General features: G+C 45.5%; 1 protein-coding gene across 4 annotated transcripts in view; it reads left to right on the top strand.

The window, feature by feature from the left end:
- Nucleotides 1-478: 478 nt before the first annotated feature.
- The window catches only part of DSP (desmoplakin), a 50,605-nt gene continuing 34,806 nt past the window's right edge, over nucleotides 479-16,277 (top strand). For 2 of the 4 annotated variants that reach the window (XM_005481714.4, XM_005481713.4), the window contains exon 1: nucleotides 11,770-12,275. In XM_005481714.4, coding sequence (XP_005481771.2) covers nucleotides 12,067-12,275 — 209 coding nt within the window. In that variant the 5' untranslated portion in view covers nucleotides 11,770-12,066. Of the gene's footprint in view, nucleotides 645-11,769; nucleotides 12,276-16,277 lie in introns of those variants that run through there. The other 2 variants (XM_074543922.1, XM_014275858.3) reach the window with 2 other exon arrangements.

The following is a 16,277-nucleotide window of genomic DNA, read 5'->3' as shown; positions in this document are numbered from 1 at the left end:
GTATATTGTATGCAGAAATATGTTGTGTTGCGCTTTTCTGCAAGAAGTGACCAGCCTTCTTCTTGGAGTATTAAAGAGAAAGGTAATGTCTACAGGTCTGGAGAGGTAAGATCTGCAATTCATACACAGAAATTATTTCTTGAATCCCTTTAAAAAATGACAAAATATATTCTTTCAACAGAAATCGTCGTTATTTAAAGCTTGCAGGAAAAAAACCTAAATTGTAACTTTGTACATCCTTGCTTCATATAATGGATTATTCTAAATGCATCTATAGCTGAAGTCAACCTTCCTTCCTCCCACGCTGTCCCCTCACACCCCCTCTCTCCAGGTTTTTCTGTCTCTCTGCACTGAGTTTGGAGCCTCTTGCTTTCCCAAGCGATGCCCTTCCTGACCCCTGTCTCTGTATCTGCTCACGCATTCCTCCCTTATCTTGCTCTCAGGCTGCTCCAGATTCCCTCCAGACCATAGCCCATACTCGACCACACGTGTTTACAGAGCCCAGCTTGGTGCCTTTTAACAGAACTGGCTTTCTTCCTGACAGAGTCATATGACCTTCCTCTCTTTTTTCCAAAACCATCTGTATATGCATGAACCCTTTAAACGGCGGCATCTGAAATGTTTCTCCATCCACCTCCGCATTTGTAAGTCTGCATATATGATCAATGTTTATATTAGGTAGCTGTTATGCTGTTCTGAGTCTGTTCTAGCTATATTTTACTTAGACTTTGGTGACCTCCAGGAAAAGACTCTGCAGTATAAATGCTGGAACATTCTGTTTATAAATCATTAAATACGCCATTGGCACTCAAAAAATAAGAGCATTATTCATCTTTGAAAGGACTTTGAAATTAATTTTATGTTTGAAGCAGCTTAAGAAAAATCTGTGGGGTGAGAATTTAGTCAATAAAGTCAATGGGAATTCTGCCACAGGGTGTTTTTGAGTACACAATAATTGTTGTCCTGTTGCAGGTTCAGGTTATTAGTTTGCTTTGACTTTATTTCTATATAGATAAATATCGTCTACATTAAGCTCCCTTTCTCTCTTAAATGTCACAGATTCCAATGTCTTCTGGCTTTGTAAATTTGTAAAGTTGGCTACATTTTGCTTGTTAAAATAATGTGACTTCAGTGAAGCATATTTTTTTTCCCAAACGGGTCACATGGGGCAACACCTCCTCTTTTAGGGCGATACCCAGCTCCAGGGAGAGAAGACTAACATACACCGAATGCGTGTTGCTATAACATGCCTGTGCCTAAATACGTGGTGCTGTTACAAACTTCAGCCCTGTAGAAACCCTATTGTTTATCATTGTGAGAGGCTCCACCCCAAACAGTAATTAGAGTGAAGCTCCTGTCATAAATCCGCTGGCATCCCAAGTGAAGCCGGTGTTCTCTGGAAACAAAGGTTATCTCCTCCTTTTGCTGCTGGTCCTTTGAACTTCCTGTGGTCAGGGAATCCTCCTGGTTTCAGCTAGAATAACAATTATGAAACTATCCCTGCTCTCCTGGCTGAGGTTCATGTCTCATTAACTTTAACAGGAGTCATAATTTTAAGAGAGATTTCTCAAAAGCATTATAACTCAAGACAATTAAGGCTTGAGAGAGAGCGCGCGAGACAGGGAAGGGAGGAAAACAGAGGCACTCCTTGGGGCAGGGCACTTCATGCGTATTAAAGAGATGTGACTCATTCCTGCCTCTAGTCCCAGCACAAGTAATACCTTCTGAATAAGTTCTGCGTGCTAGATAAAAACTTGTTTGCTGGTGCAAAAATCGTATCACGCGTGTCAAAACAAGCACCCCGATGGGCTATTCCCATCAAAAACAAGGGCACACAGCAGTGGATTTTTCAGTGTGTTGGTGTAAATTTTGCACAGCGTTTTCAGCTGTGGAAACTCATCAAAGTCTGCAGAAAAAAGGGATTAAGGGGAAGGAAATGGAGACCAATGAATGAATGAATGCAGTCGCTCTTCTGGAGCAGGATGTTTTTATTTGTTTTTATTCTTGTGATGCATATGTGGTAGGGTATATAGAATACACCCGTCAGCCAATTTGATAGGCAAAACCTGATTTTCTTGAGGACATGTGAAGCTAGAAGGGAGATGATAGCAATGTAGAACATGAAAATCCTTGCAAACCCCTAAGTCTGACTTTTTGTGTGTTTATTTGAAAGTAGCTCTGCATGCAGTACTGTATATATAATAGGTATTATCTTAAGACAGAGCATCCCACAGATCTCTCATAGACATGGCAGGACAACATCTCCATGCATGAAGGATCCAGCCTTCAGCAAACATACAGGAAATCAGGTTTTGTGACAGAAATCTGAAATGCTTGTTTGAAATTGGAAACGGTTTTAAGGAAAACTCCTGCTGCTACTACAGGGGTGATTCCTCTCATTACTAGTAGCATGGGGATTCTAGAGGAAACAGGGTGTTTTTTTACCCCAAAATTGGCTCAGAGCAAGTTTAACAGAAGAGAGCCAGCACCAACGTACACAAAATCCGAACTGGTGTTCCTGGGGATCTGTTGTAAATCCACAGTGGACTATTTCACTGAAGGACTGTATCCAGAGTTTCCCCTGGAGCAGCCTTCCAGTAGCCCTGCAGAAAGCTGCTCATCTGCTCCAGATGAAGCAACAGAGCAAAATGAATGTCTCAGTGTGACAAGAGACTGCGAGCGAGCCTACACCACCCGTGGTCTGCTTGGGAAGCAAACCCTGACCGCCTCGGGAAGAAAAGTCTGACCTAGGCAGTGGAGCGTCTTGTGTCCTTGGAGCTGGGATTTGGGAATTTTGTGCCCTCTGGGAGGGAGAAAATTGATATTTCTCAGTGTAGAAGCCTGGGGGCAAACCAGCATATAAGTGGTGTGGACAATCAGGTGCCCAGGAGTGAAGGAGGGAGCAAACCGCAATGATAGTGTGGATGTGTCCTAAGGATGATGTCTAATGGTTTTACAACATATTGTTGTGAGCAATGAACATTAATCTTCAACTGTAAATCAGCTTATTTGCCATTTACTCATAAGAATTTTGCATTGTTTTCTGCTTGTTACGTTTCTAATGTTAGCATAGCTGTTACGTTGTCTCATCTCATTAGTTTTTGGATCATTTGGCATCTCTCAGAGATGCAAAAATACAGGGGAGATTTTGGAAAGTATTTCCTCCCTATTGTTACTGGCAAAATCATGATCAGTTCTAATGCTTTAGCATGTTTGAATGTGAATATCACTAACACTTGGACACATCTATGTCCCTTATTCTACCATTAAAACAACAATGCTGACAGCTCCACCTTCTCCTAATTGCTATCATCCAACAACCAGAAATAAATTTAAAAAAACATGCCCTAGGAAAAGCCTTGTCTTTGTCTACCCAAAAAGCAGAAGTATCAGGGTCTATACTGAGTTTGTCAGAATTTGTGTGTATGCTACTGAATAATAAAAAAGGTGATTTATATCCTTTGGAATGAGGACATTTCAGGGTAGGTGTGGTGGGATCATGCTGCTAGCAAACCTTTTTGAGGGACAGTGGTAAATGTAAAAGCTTTGTTATGTGAATGAGAAGGTGTTGATTGGGAATAGTCAACCTGGATTTACCAAGGCTGGATCATCAGATCACACAGGCTTTGCAGGACCTCTGGAGGTCTCCCATCCCATCCCTCCACAAAGTAGGTCCAGGTAGAGCAGGTTGCTCAGGGTCTTGCCCAGCTGGATTTTGAGTATCTCCAGGGTGGAGACTCCCCAGCGTCCCTGGGCACCTGCTCCAGTGTTTACCCTCATGGTAAACTTATTTTCCCTAATACTGACTGGGAATTTCCCCTGTTTGACAAAACTGATTGCTCTGTGTGATAAGGGAAGAAGAGTGGTTGTTATCTCCCCTGAGTTTAACTTAGATATGATTTCCTAGAGCACCTTTGTATCTAGTCAGGAACATTCTGGTTTGAACAGGTGGATTAGTAGGTGGGTGAAAAACTGCCTTGCTTTTTGAGCTTAAAGGGTTCATATTCTACCTGGAGGCTTTTATAAGCAGAATTCCTCTGGGATCCATTTGGTCAATTTAATATTTTTGTCAGTGATGTGAAAGCGGAGACAGTGTGCACCCTCATCAGACCTGCAGCTGCCACCAAACTCACCAAAGGACAGCGACTGACACATGTCAGGGCAGAACTGCAGAGCAGAGGGAGGAAGGGACCAACAGGTCTAAACCCCATGACATTTGACAGGGACAGCTCTGAGGTCCTGCAGCTGAGGTGAAGCAGCTCCTTGCAGCAGCACAGGCCGCTTCTGAGCTCTGCAGGCAAAACCCCACAGCCAAATATGTCCAATACACGTGAGAGTCCTGCCAGGAGACCTCCTCCTGCCCAGCACCTCTGCATAGGAGCTCTCCTTGGGCACAGTGTCTCTCTCATTTCCCGTGTGCCACTTCCCATGTGCCCTTTGCCCAGCTCACAGAAAGATGGAGCAAGCCCCGAGTGCTCCCACCTCTCCCAGAAGAGCCAGATTGTGCTTCCTCTTGCTCTTGTCTGCATCAACAAGGTGCAATGGCTACAAAAGCACAAGAAAGAGCAGTGCTCTACACAGCAGTCCAGTTTATAATCATTATTTTATTGTTTTCTTGCAGACAAGACTTTTTTCAAGGATGTGGCTAGAGTCTGTCCTGGAGGTGAGGCCATTCCAGTCATGTAACCAGCAGGACTGGACATGTTCTTAATTTAAACTCATACTACATTTAGCAGAGTGGCATGGGCAAGTGAAATTTCTGCATATATTGAAGGAAATCATGTATACAGTGTGCTACATATGTACATACATACAACTTTCATATTGAGTGGTACTACAGTATCTGTTCACAGATGTTTTAAACCCTACTTGAGCACGCTTAGGTCACTCAGACCTATGCGCAAGGCATAGGAGGCATTTGTAGAGTGAGCTGATCTGGATTCCTACAATGCCATTTGGAGGTAATTTTCTAGGAATCCATGCAGAAAAAATAAAATTGTTGACCCCTCATTGCCAGCGCAGGAGCTCAGAGCTATGCCAAGAAAGTTAACACAAAAATACCCACACATCCAAATCAGATGGAGAGCTGGGAAGAAAACACTGATGCAAAGTAGCTTCTTTAGCATCTCATCATATTAGGACTTTAGTTCTCTGGTCTCTTTATCAGACTTTTATAATTACATGGAGCAGAGAATGAGAAGGCAGGAAACTAAATGCAATTGATTCTGCTATTTGAACTACAAGGCTCGTGTAGGTGTTTGGGGCAAGAAGCAAAGCACAGCAGCTCCTGAATGCTGAGCAGCAGAACTACAGCAATAAGTGAGGAGGAGGAGAATATTGCAAGTCTGAGAAAAACTTAGGCAGCACTGGAATTTGGTCTAGACCAGAGAACACTTCCACATTTACATCGCCACATCTTGAAAGCTGTGGAAATCACAGATGTTTCATGATGCCCAGTGGCTGCCTTGCAGTATTCTGGTCCCTCTGATGAGAAATGCTCAAGGTTTAAATGAGTTCTAGCAATGGTTGTGCTTTTATAATGGAGGAAAGTACAGCTGGAATAAAAGAGCTCCCACTTCTGATCAACATGACTCAGCTGGAGGGAGGAGAGAGGCTGACTTCAACTTCTCACTTCGAAATTTGTCATTAGGGAGTTAAGGGGGGCATGTGAGAGAGAAGGCTGCCTCTTTTTCCTTTCTTTTCTCATTGTACTGTGAACTTGATAGTAACAAAATCCCCTGTTGAATGATGAGAATAAAAAGGACTCTTAGGAAACTTTCTGAAGTCAATTTCAAAAGTTATTTATTTGAAAAGGCTATTTTGCACCCATCAATCCTTAAAGCTGCCTTTGCCAAGTAGCACAAGGTCCCTTTGGTGTGGTGAGCTCTTGCTGGCTGGGTGTACAAGCATGCACAGCTGGAGCACACAACACTCTGATAACATCTGGAATTTGTACAGAAGGTATCTTGGTAAGGAGGTTTCCAATCCTACCAGAAAATAAATTGCCCTCCGTAGCCTCAGGGCTTCGGAGAACAAAATATTCCTTTAAGGATGACACCTCCACTCCTCAGCTGTGAGAAGCAGAGCTTCTGGCACAGCAAAGAAATGAATCTTTACTTTCCCTGGTTGTTATCAAAGAAGTTGTGGCATGACCCACAAATTCAACATGAAATGACAGGTCTGCTTGCAAAAACTAGTGCAAAGTGAGTTAATTTGCATTCCTTTACATATATTAGATCAAATTCTCCATTATCCTCCGCAGTCTTGTATATACCATAAAAGTTCAGCATAGGGGAGATGTGCATGAAAATATTTTTAAAAGTTCTATCCTTCCCTTCTCCATTGAGTTGATAAAGATGCTTGGAACCTTTATAACTGCTCTGATCTGGCATTCCCTCTTACAAAGTATTTTAAATTATGGTGGTAACATTTTAATAAGGCTATCAGTGCCTCAGGACAGTGCCATAACCCAGTTATTTGAGATGTTGAGATGACAAACATCTGTTATGATGTGCAACCTTGCTGATGGAAGATTTGCTCTAATGAGGGGGATCCCTGGGTGTCTACAAGGCAACTGTAGAGGCTCCCATTTGATCCTTCACTTCCATTTCAAAGAATGCACAAGCAGAAGAAAGGGATGGGTGTCAATAAAATCATGGTGCTCCTTATCCCCTTGGGCTTGAAGACACCTGGGTGTTAATTAGAGCAGCCCCAGTGTAAAGATCCCTTGAGAGCTTGAGAGATGTCCTACTTCTCACCTTGTGCTGTGTGGTTGAACAACTCTGTAGTATCTAACACCAATTATCAAACTGTATGAATAATGAGGGGCAGATGCACCTTGCCAAAAGTTCATATTTTATTAAAATAATTCATAAATGAATACATTTTGCATGCAAGGGGTGTGGCTTGATCCAGGATTTTTGTCCAACTACTCAAGAATAATTAGTCAGAAATAGCCTTGTACTGCTCTCAGCACTTTTAAGTATCTTGAGATATGTTAACTTCTCAAGCTCTAGCAAATATCACCAGGTATTGGTGAAAGAAACAGAATGGTGAAGTGAGACTTTAAAGGAACCATAGTAATGTAACATTAAGTATTTTGCCTTGTACAGTCACTGTTTGAATGCTCTACTTGCAGCAGCATGAAATGAGGAGCTGTGTAGAAATACTGTGTGCATGCTCTGTGGGTCATGGTAGGACCATGCTGGGAAAACAATGTCCCTTGCTGGTCTCCACCTGAAGCTGAAGAGGGAGGCATCCTGAAACTTTTTGTCTGAGTAGTCAGTCAGGTTTGGCAAGGCTGACACATCCCTTACCACACCCTCTACTTTTGCATGGTATAGAAGGAATTGTGCAGTCCTAAGCTTCATTCCTCTTGATGAATTCAAAGGCTTTTTCTTAAACCCTGCCAGAGACTGAGGTGGGGGGTGGTAATATTCTACGGATTGTCTGAAAGGAGCACAGTGGCTGTTCAGGAAGCTGGGAATGACAGCTCTTGGCAGGCAGTCCTGGACTGGACTGGACACAGGCTCACAGGGAGCACCTTGTATCAATCGTACCCTGCCCTCTAAAAACTCTCCAAGCATCCACTGGGGCATATCTACATTTTTAAGTGCATTTTGCTGCAGGGCCCTGTAAACCTGCCCATAATTAGAAACCATCTGAGTGCATTTAAGGTATATCTTCCCCATGACAGGGATACAGCTGAATAAGTTGTCTGAGACCTCTCAGTTTGCTATTAATGACATCTTGGACCATGCCTGCTGTTGCTCAGGGGTCTTTTTAGTGGCACCAGCCTCTCTTCATGTGCATAGAGCAGCTCAGACTCTGGAGTGTTAACTGTGAGTTTTCTGGGGAGAACTCTGCCTGAGCAAAGGGAGGAAGTGGAAATGCCCAGGACTGACTCTCACATCATCACAAACATGGACTTCGTGGATGCTGCCACTCAGCCCAAGCTGCCTCTTCCCAGGCAGCCCCTGCACAGCAGGGTGGTGCATATCGAGCACCTGACAAAGGCACATCACCAGATCAGTGGCTTGCACGTGCAAACTTGTCCTTACTGCCCAAAGCTGTAGGAGTTAGGAACACAAGCGTCACACACTGGTTTACCTGGATGATTTGATGTGTTCGGAAGGCCAGAGCTGGTTTTTTTGCGAGCTACCATAATGGAAATCAGTTACCAAGTCAAATTCAGATTTGCACTTTGAATGTCAGATGTCACTGGCTATCAATGTGTTTCAGCTACTTTAAATTTATTTGGTTTCTATCCAGGCAAGGAGAGCATTAAAGAGAGGATGCCATTAAATAAGCTCAGAAGAAGCCACGTGAAATAGGAGGGGCTGGCAACTATTGCCAACAGCAAAGAATTAACAAACCATTGAGGGGAATTTCAGTGTGCCCCTGGGAATTCAGTTCTTAAGATAAAATACAGAGGTTTCCCTGGTATAGACAGGGACCAACACAGCATGTTAAGTTCAGTTCAGGTAATGTCCTGAGTGAAGACCCATTATCACCAGCCTAAGCCTAAAATAGGGCTTTTGGGTCCACCATTTGGGGTTGGAAAGGAGCCTTTTATTAAAACTAAAGAGGTAGGCCTAGTAGTAATATTATGTGTAAAGGAGACTCCCTCTGTTTGCTGAAGCAGTCATCCATTGCTGACATTTTGCCTCTTTGGAACTGCTGTCTCCTGAAATCCTCATGGTGTCTGCAATTCCAAGGGAGGCACATTAGGAAACAGGGCTGCAGCATGGACCCCAGCTCTAGCTTGGGTTCAGGTGCCTGTAGGGAATATTGTACCTCCTTTAGACTAACCTGCTTAAAGAGGGCTCCTAAGATCTGCACAATTTTAACAGATCCTTACCTTAGGAGACAGAACTCTGCTAAAGGAGATGAACTATAAACTCCAAATTACTGCATTTTATCCACTCCTGCATGTAGTTTTCCTTGGAGGGAAAATCATACAGTCATGGTTTGGTTTGAGTGGGAAGGCACTCTAAAGGTCAGTGACTTCCAATCCCGCTGCCATGGGGAGGGACACCATGAGACTGCAGTTTGCAGTTAACTGGCTATTTGCACTCAAAAACTCTCTGATACCAAAGAAAAACAAGGAACTTAGGATGTGGCCTTAGGTACGTCAGGACTGGGCCTTTCCAGGAGTAGTGAAGCAAGATTTAAGTGGGATCATCCAGCTGTTATGCTGATATTTTCATGCATTTAGATGAATTTCAAGCAATATCTATGTGACTTCTTCAAGGTAACTGAGTCCAGCTAGGGTAAACACCCAAGAAACATTGACTATTTCAGCAAATTTATTTGTTTCATTTCTGTCTCTATAAAAACATCTAAGATAGGAGAACTGTGCTGCTCGCAGTATCATCTCAGTCTTATCCTCTCGTTCTCATTTCAGTGGGGCTAATTGTGCAAGTGGGACCACCAGAACACAGCCATTATTAATGTATTTAAGGATTTTTCTGCGTGTCCAGGTAGCAGTGACTCATCCAGGCCTCTGGGTGTATCTCACACACGCTGGCTCCATCACAGATAATGGTGTGTCTCACTGAGCTGGCACACCAGCCCAAGCTGAAGGGTGGGGCTGATGGGAGGTGGTGCTAAAACTCAGCAAGAACCTCAAGTCAGTGTAGTACTTTTGGATCCCTAACTGTGCATAAATATAAATGGACAGCTTTCAAAGGGACTTGCTGGGAAAAAAAAAGCTTCATGTTTGTATGTCTGAATACAAATGCCTGGCTTGATACACCACCATGCAAAAATTTGACTTTTATGTATATTTGTGGTACTAATTCTGTATTTACGTTTCAAAAAGTTTGGACTGGAGTGTCAAAGCACAAAGTTCAAGTTTCCCTCATTTGGCATTTCCTGCCTATTCCACGTCTGTTTTCTACTTTTTTCCTTCCTTCTTTACAGCATTAAGCCTCTATATTTGTTTTTCTTACTCATCCTCATTTTGTATTCTGCTCCCTTACGGCTTTGAAATGTAATGTCAAACCATCCAATCGTGCAGATGTAATCTGTATTCAAAACACCATCCCAAATCCACATATATACCCAAATATATATGTATGTCTGTATACATATATATATATATATATATATATATATATATATATATATATTCACTCATATGCAGTGATTCATGTTACATATAATACAGCATATATATTACAATATAAAAGTCCCTGCATGACTTCACATATAATAAGCCACCTTGCATTCTGCCTCTTCTTAGTGCTCTTTACAGCTCCGGGCGGTGCCACCAGGATGCTCCTCAGGACCAAGCAACCCCACGTTTGCTTGGAGGAGCTCTTATGGCTCCTCTGTGCCACACTTTGCCCATCACCTCCAGCAGCAGGGCAGGTTCTCATGTGCCCTGTGCCATGGTGCTCCCACAGAGCTCCAGCAGTTTCAGTGGCGCTCGGGAAAACTGCACAAGTTTGGTTTTCTCTTGAATAGTTTCGGAAGTCTTGTCTTTTGATATGTTTATCTAGTTTTTACTTACTGTCCCATGACCTATCACTTGGGTTTAAAATAGCAGGAAAATGAGGAGTGCAGAAAAGACAGAAACAGGTTCAAGAATTTATGCATGGTATGGGCTGCTACACAAATTTTAAAATGTTCCAGCAGGTGTGCTGTCACAGAGCATCAGGTGGGTGATACGGCTGGCTCAGGTACTGCACACGGGATGGAAGCCTCAGGAGTATTTCAGAAAAGCCTGGCATGGCTATTTATGAGTGACTGCTGCTTCTTAAAAACTGACCATCTTAGTTTTCCAACACCACGGACAAGTGGCCAGGCCACATGAGGCAGTGCCACTGGAACTAGCTAAGAATTGGTGCTCAGTTGAGACTTGGGACTAATCCGATGGTCACTGCCTGGCAGCAAAGGCCCCTCTGGGCATCTGACAGTAAATGCCTTTGCCAACACCCTGTACAGGCATGGATGTGTTAAAATGACTTTGTCTCCTAAGATACGGCCTATTTGAAAGTTAAACAAAACTTTCACAGCACCGGAAGGCAGGAATCAAGAAAATCTGAGAAGAAAAGACAAGTTTGAATGCCTTTTTCTGCATATCTTCTTTCTCAGGCACAAATGCAATCAGAGCATAACACCAGTCCAATATTTCATGCACTGGGGCACAAATTTCAGCCCATTTTCAGAAATGCTCTGGGATTGGAGTGCCCAAAGCCCTCCTGAATGTGGGACACTGTGTATTTTGGAATTAATGAAACACACACATCGTTTTCCCGACGTGCATCAACACTCTGCGATGCGCAGGGCAGAGAGCAGCTTCCAGTGGAACAGACCCATCCTCGACGGAATGGTGCCGATTTACCCAGCGCTGCCTTGCCAGGCTCTTTCCGGAGAGGCACGGAGGTGTTTGGCGTCGAGGGCACCCTGGCCCCGTTCATCCTCCCCGCAGCGCTCCCAGCCCTCGGACGACCCGCTCCGTGCTCCGCGGCTTCGAAGCGCCAGCCCGCAGACACAGGGCAGACACAGGTCGGGAGTTTCCAGCGGACTCCAACCTCGGCTGGCGACTCCTGAGGGCGGCACACGCACCGGGAGAGGTGCTGCAAACACCGGTGCGGCGGTGACAGAGGCCGGGCGGCCACCGGGGAGCGGCAGCGCGGCGGGGCGGGGGCCGGGGCCGCGGCCGAGCCCGGGGCGGCCGCCGAGGAGGCGCGGAGCGCGCAGGCGAGGCGCGGCCCCACGCCCAGGAGCGCCGCTTAAAACCACCGCGGAAAGGTGTGGCCTCGCCTTTCCTCTGCCGGCGGGGAGGGGACGGGACGGGACCTCTGCTCTTGCCGCCGCCGCCGCCAGCAGCCCTCGCCGCCCGCCCGGCTCCGCTCCGCGCTCCTGCCCTGCCTCACCTGCGGGCCGCCGCACCGCCGCCTCCCGGCCCTTCCCCGGCCCCCGGCGCACCGCGAGGGAGCGGCGGCTCGGCGGCGGGCGCTGCCGGCCGTGAATGCTTTTGCTGCCGTCGGGTGCCGCTCGGTGTCCCCGTCGCTTTGCCGCTCGCCCCGCGCGGCCCCGGGCGGCTCCCCCGCCGCCATGAGCATCAACGGCGGCTCCCACCCGCGCATCAACACGCTGGGCCGCATGGCCCGGGCCGAGTCGGGCACCGACCTGCGCTACGAGATGAGCTCCCATGTCGGGGGCGGCGGCGGCGGCGGCGGCGGCGGCACCCACACGCACACCTCCCACAAGACCTACTACTACCAGAAGACCTACGGGGGGGACTACGCCTCCGATGGATACGGGTAGGTGCGGGTCCTGCCGGCCCTGGCCCCGCTCCCTCGGGCCGCCCTGGACAGCTGCCGTGAGCCCGCTCGCGGTGGGATTCCCTAGATGTGCGAGCTCGCAAGTTTCCTTTTGCTGTTCCTCCCTGAGGCGTCTTAACTTCTCTAAAACGCTTTTAAATGCAAGCGAAGAACTTGTAAAAAAACACTTCTAGCGGTGACTCTCCTTGAAGAGAGTAGCAGGACTAAAAGCAGCGATGTCTCCCGCTTGCGCTGAGGGCTGTAAATGGGTCGGTGCTGGCTCTATTGACCCAACAGTTCTGTGCTGATAAAGCCCTGCTTTGCTCGGTGACGCAAAACAAGCTGAACTGAAGTGAATTGCTTTATACCCCATACACCCAGGCTCTGCCTTCCCCAACTAGTTGCATAACTAGGGCTATAAAACCATTTTAAGTAGTGGGAAATGTCCTCTTGTTAATTTTTGAGTTTGTTTCTAGCTTGTGCAAGGCCTGGGAGTTTAAGTCGTGATCTTTTGTAGAGCCATCCCTGACATTTTGTGGCCGGGAGCAGAGATACATGACAAGCAACATCGGTCTGCTCTCCTTGCCTCTTACCTTTTTAACCTTCTCCTTGCCCTGGTGCAGTGAGCACAGTCAAGGTCTTGTAGGCAGGGTGCCAACTGCGAATCCTGGCTTGGGGAATGCCTATTCTCATGGATGCAGCGATCTGGGCACATCATGTCTGACAAGGACTTTCTGCAGAGTGCAGTAATCATGAAGACTTCTCCATTTGTCTCCTTGTCTGGGAGTTCACAGGACTGAAAAGCAGGCAGCAGTTAGAGACACTGAAGGAAGCAGTGCTGATGTATGGTACAGCACCATCACAAAGCACAGCTGGTGATGACTAGTCTGTGTGTGTGGAATGGCTGTATTAAGTCTGTTGGTCTCATTATGGATGCCAGTGACTCAGGAATTGATGCAGAAGACCTGTCATGTATGCTGTATTAGAATTTAAGCCCTAATTTTATGGATAGTACATAATTAGATTGCAAAAGGTGGGAATTAAACATACATAGTAAATAAACAGCAGGTGAGAAAAGGAATGCTTTTTAAAATCAAGCAGATCCATAAGTGACCATAGAGAATTAGGGTTGTCTAGAGAGCACAGAGCGTTCAGCTTACATAAGTCAAACCAGTTGCTAGAGGACCACTGAATGAATGAAATACTTGCATTCTATGGATTTTTTTTTTTGTTTATGACTGCCCAGTTCTTCGTTTTAGTTCTTTGTTTGACTTTCAGTTTGTGGTGTGCATAGTTAAGTTAGTTACAATGACTTGCAGCTAGAACACATCCACTTACCAATACAATAGTATGATAATATCTATTTATTGCTATAGAATAAGAACAATTCAGTACTGTAGCACTGGTGAGTGCACACACTAGGACTCCAAAATGCCATTTCTGTGCTGCCTGTGTGAGGATTTGTTTCTCTGGTCATGCTTCATTGCAAATACCTTTACAAGATTTACCTTTACTTACTTTTACCTATTTACAAGAGACAGCCATGAAAAATGAATGGCAGGACGTGTTACATCCCAGCAGTTCTCTTTTCTCTCACTTTTCACTGGTGCAACTCTATTTGGATTCAGCAGGGTGATTTCCATATCACTCCCAACTTTCACTAGAGGAGAAATGCTTTCCTTTAATTTAGCATCCTTTGATTACAGTTACATATTTTAAGCCAGTCTGTAGTTTGTTAGGCTCTTCTTTCCGTAGCATTTAGTGGTGGTGTAGCAAGGGTGGAAAGGACAGACCTGATTCAGAGGTTAACAACCTTATATCAACATTCTTTCATTTGCTTTTTATAACATAATATTCATATCTCCTTTCTGGGGAGGTATGTCTGGCAAGGAGGTTGCAATGGAAGTTCCTGTTCACTTTATTGTGAGATTTCTGAGAGGAACTAAAGACAATTATTGAGATGACAAAAAAAAAAAAAAATTAAAAAAAAAGCATTTACTTATTGTTTTATGTGCAAAAATCTGACCATCCCGAATACTTCAAATATTTCTTTTGCAACAGAGTATGTGTGTTTGCCACCTTACTGAGTTGCATAGGTTTATTTTTAAGCAGTGCTGATACACGTTAAAATGTGTCTCAAAATGCGTGGTTTATTGCCAGTAAATGAAAACAGCAGTTTTGCCAGATTTTGTACGTGTTTGTGTGCAGAAAATCCACTAAATGCTCTGCATGTTGTGCTATTGGGACCAGGGCCATCATTATGGAACTGGTTTTATTAACTACATTTAGCCTGACATATTCAGTGTCAAAGTTTAGTGGCATCTACTGAACTCAGAAAACGAAGGCTTCTTTTTTCCATGGGGAAGATCACTCTACCCTAATTTTTAAATGCAGCAGGATTCAAGTTAGGGTCTAGTCTTGTAAGTTTTGGGGCGTATTCTGCCAAACAAGTCTGTGCTGAGCATTACATTACTCACAGAGCAATACAGGACGCTCCCTACCCTTAGGGCTCAGCAAGGTGCTTTTACAACATTCCCTGTTTCTTCTGGCTTGGGAACTCAGGATGAGCTTGGCCCGGAGTACAGATACTCAGCTTGACAGTGACTCACACGCTACTAAACTGCCAATTCATCAGTCAAATATTTATCAATGTCTTTGCTATGGAGATAGAAAATCTGATAAACCATGACAGAAAAGAAAAAAATGCAAAGCTGTGCAGTTTTATTTGTCATTGCTGAGATTAGGGGAAAAAATAGCCTAGGATTCACGGTCACTGAGTGACATAAAAATAAATTAATTTACAGAGTTCTACTTTTAAGAATTAATGTAACTTCTGTGTTTAGAAAAGGAGTTAGACAATTACCTGCCCTGCCCTGGCATTACTTTGAGGAGCCAAGAAACAAAGTAAACGTGGAGAAAACTGACTCAAAGCCACACTTTTGCCTTTCCCATCAGCCTCGCAAGGATCTGTGGAGTCCTGGCTGAGCTGAGTGGTAATAGATCTGGCGTGGTAGCTTTCCCTCCGAGCTGCTCAGACGGCGCGGGAGGCAGGGAGGGAGGAATACAGGAATGTGTCTGAATATTGCCGTGCAACACCTGCCCTGCCGGCGGAGCCTGCGCCGCGCTCGGGCTGGCCGGGAAATGCTGCCTCGCCGTGAGAGGAGACCCAGGCCGAGCCTTTCCCAGGTCTCTGTTCCGCAGGGACGTGCAGGTGTGAGAGCCTCTTGTCAGGAGAAGGGGCTTTGCTGCCTGTGGAGCAGCAGAGGCGTGTTTCCATGGTCCAGGCTGGAGCCGGCGTTTGGCACCTGCCTGTCCCAGCGGCGGAGGTGGGAGAGGCAGCGTGCGAGCAGCCAGCTCCATCGGGCAGGCACGGCCCTTGGGAACCGTTCTGTCGCTCCTGTGATTCATACCGCTGGGAAAAGGCATGAGGACTTGCTGTGAACAGGTGTGGCACTATTCCTTGTGAAACCCTGCACGCTGAGAAGGCACTAAGCCTCGGGGGTCCTAACAATTCAATAATTCACTTGTGACTACAAGATTTTTGCACATTTTAAATGGTATTTAGAGCCTGATTGTGCCAGATGCAGAGGTCTTTTGAGGTTTCCAGCCATCATGGAAGCCCCAGTCTATGTGCATACTTGGCAGATTGGACTAGTTTGGTGAGGCTGTGGTGTGCCAAAACTGGTTCTAGTTAGAGCAGAGACATACAGGGAGAGCTCTTCATGATTTGACAGCTTGTATTCACCTCCTTTGAGGCAGGAGGGGGAAAGCTGGACTGCGGCATTTCAACTCCTGGTTATTTTCTTATGGATGTCGTGATTCACCACCTTTGTGCCGTTGCATTTTCCAGCACACACACACACACCCAGCTGGCAGGTGGTGGCGGATGGGCGGTGGTATGTGCAGGCTCTGTGCTGGGAATGCAGATTCCAGGTCAGGTTTTTCTTCTGACTTGCCTACCCTGGGCATACCAGGTAATCCCTTTATGAATCTTTTGCTTGT

Source organism: Zonotrichia albicollis, chromosome 1, assembly GCF_047830755.1.
Source record: "Zonotrichia albicollis isolate bZonAlb1 chromosome 1, bZonAlb1.hap1, whole genome shotgun sequence".
In the NCBI taxonomy this organism is placed as follows: domain Eukaryota; kingdom Metazoa; phylum Chordata; class Aves; order Passeriformes; family Passerellidae; genus Zonotrichia; species Zonotrichia albicollis.
The sequence above is the reverse complement of the archived record's forward strand: the minus strand, read 5'-3'. Positions and strand labels throughout refer to the sequence as shown.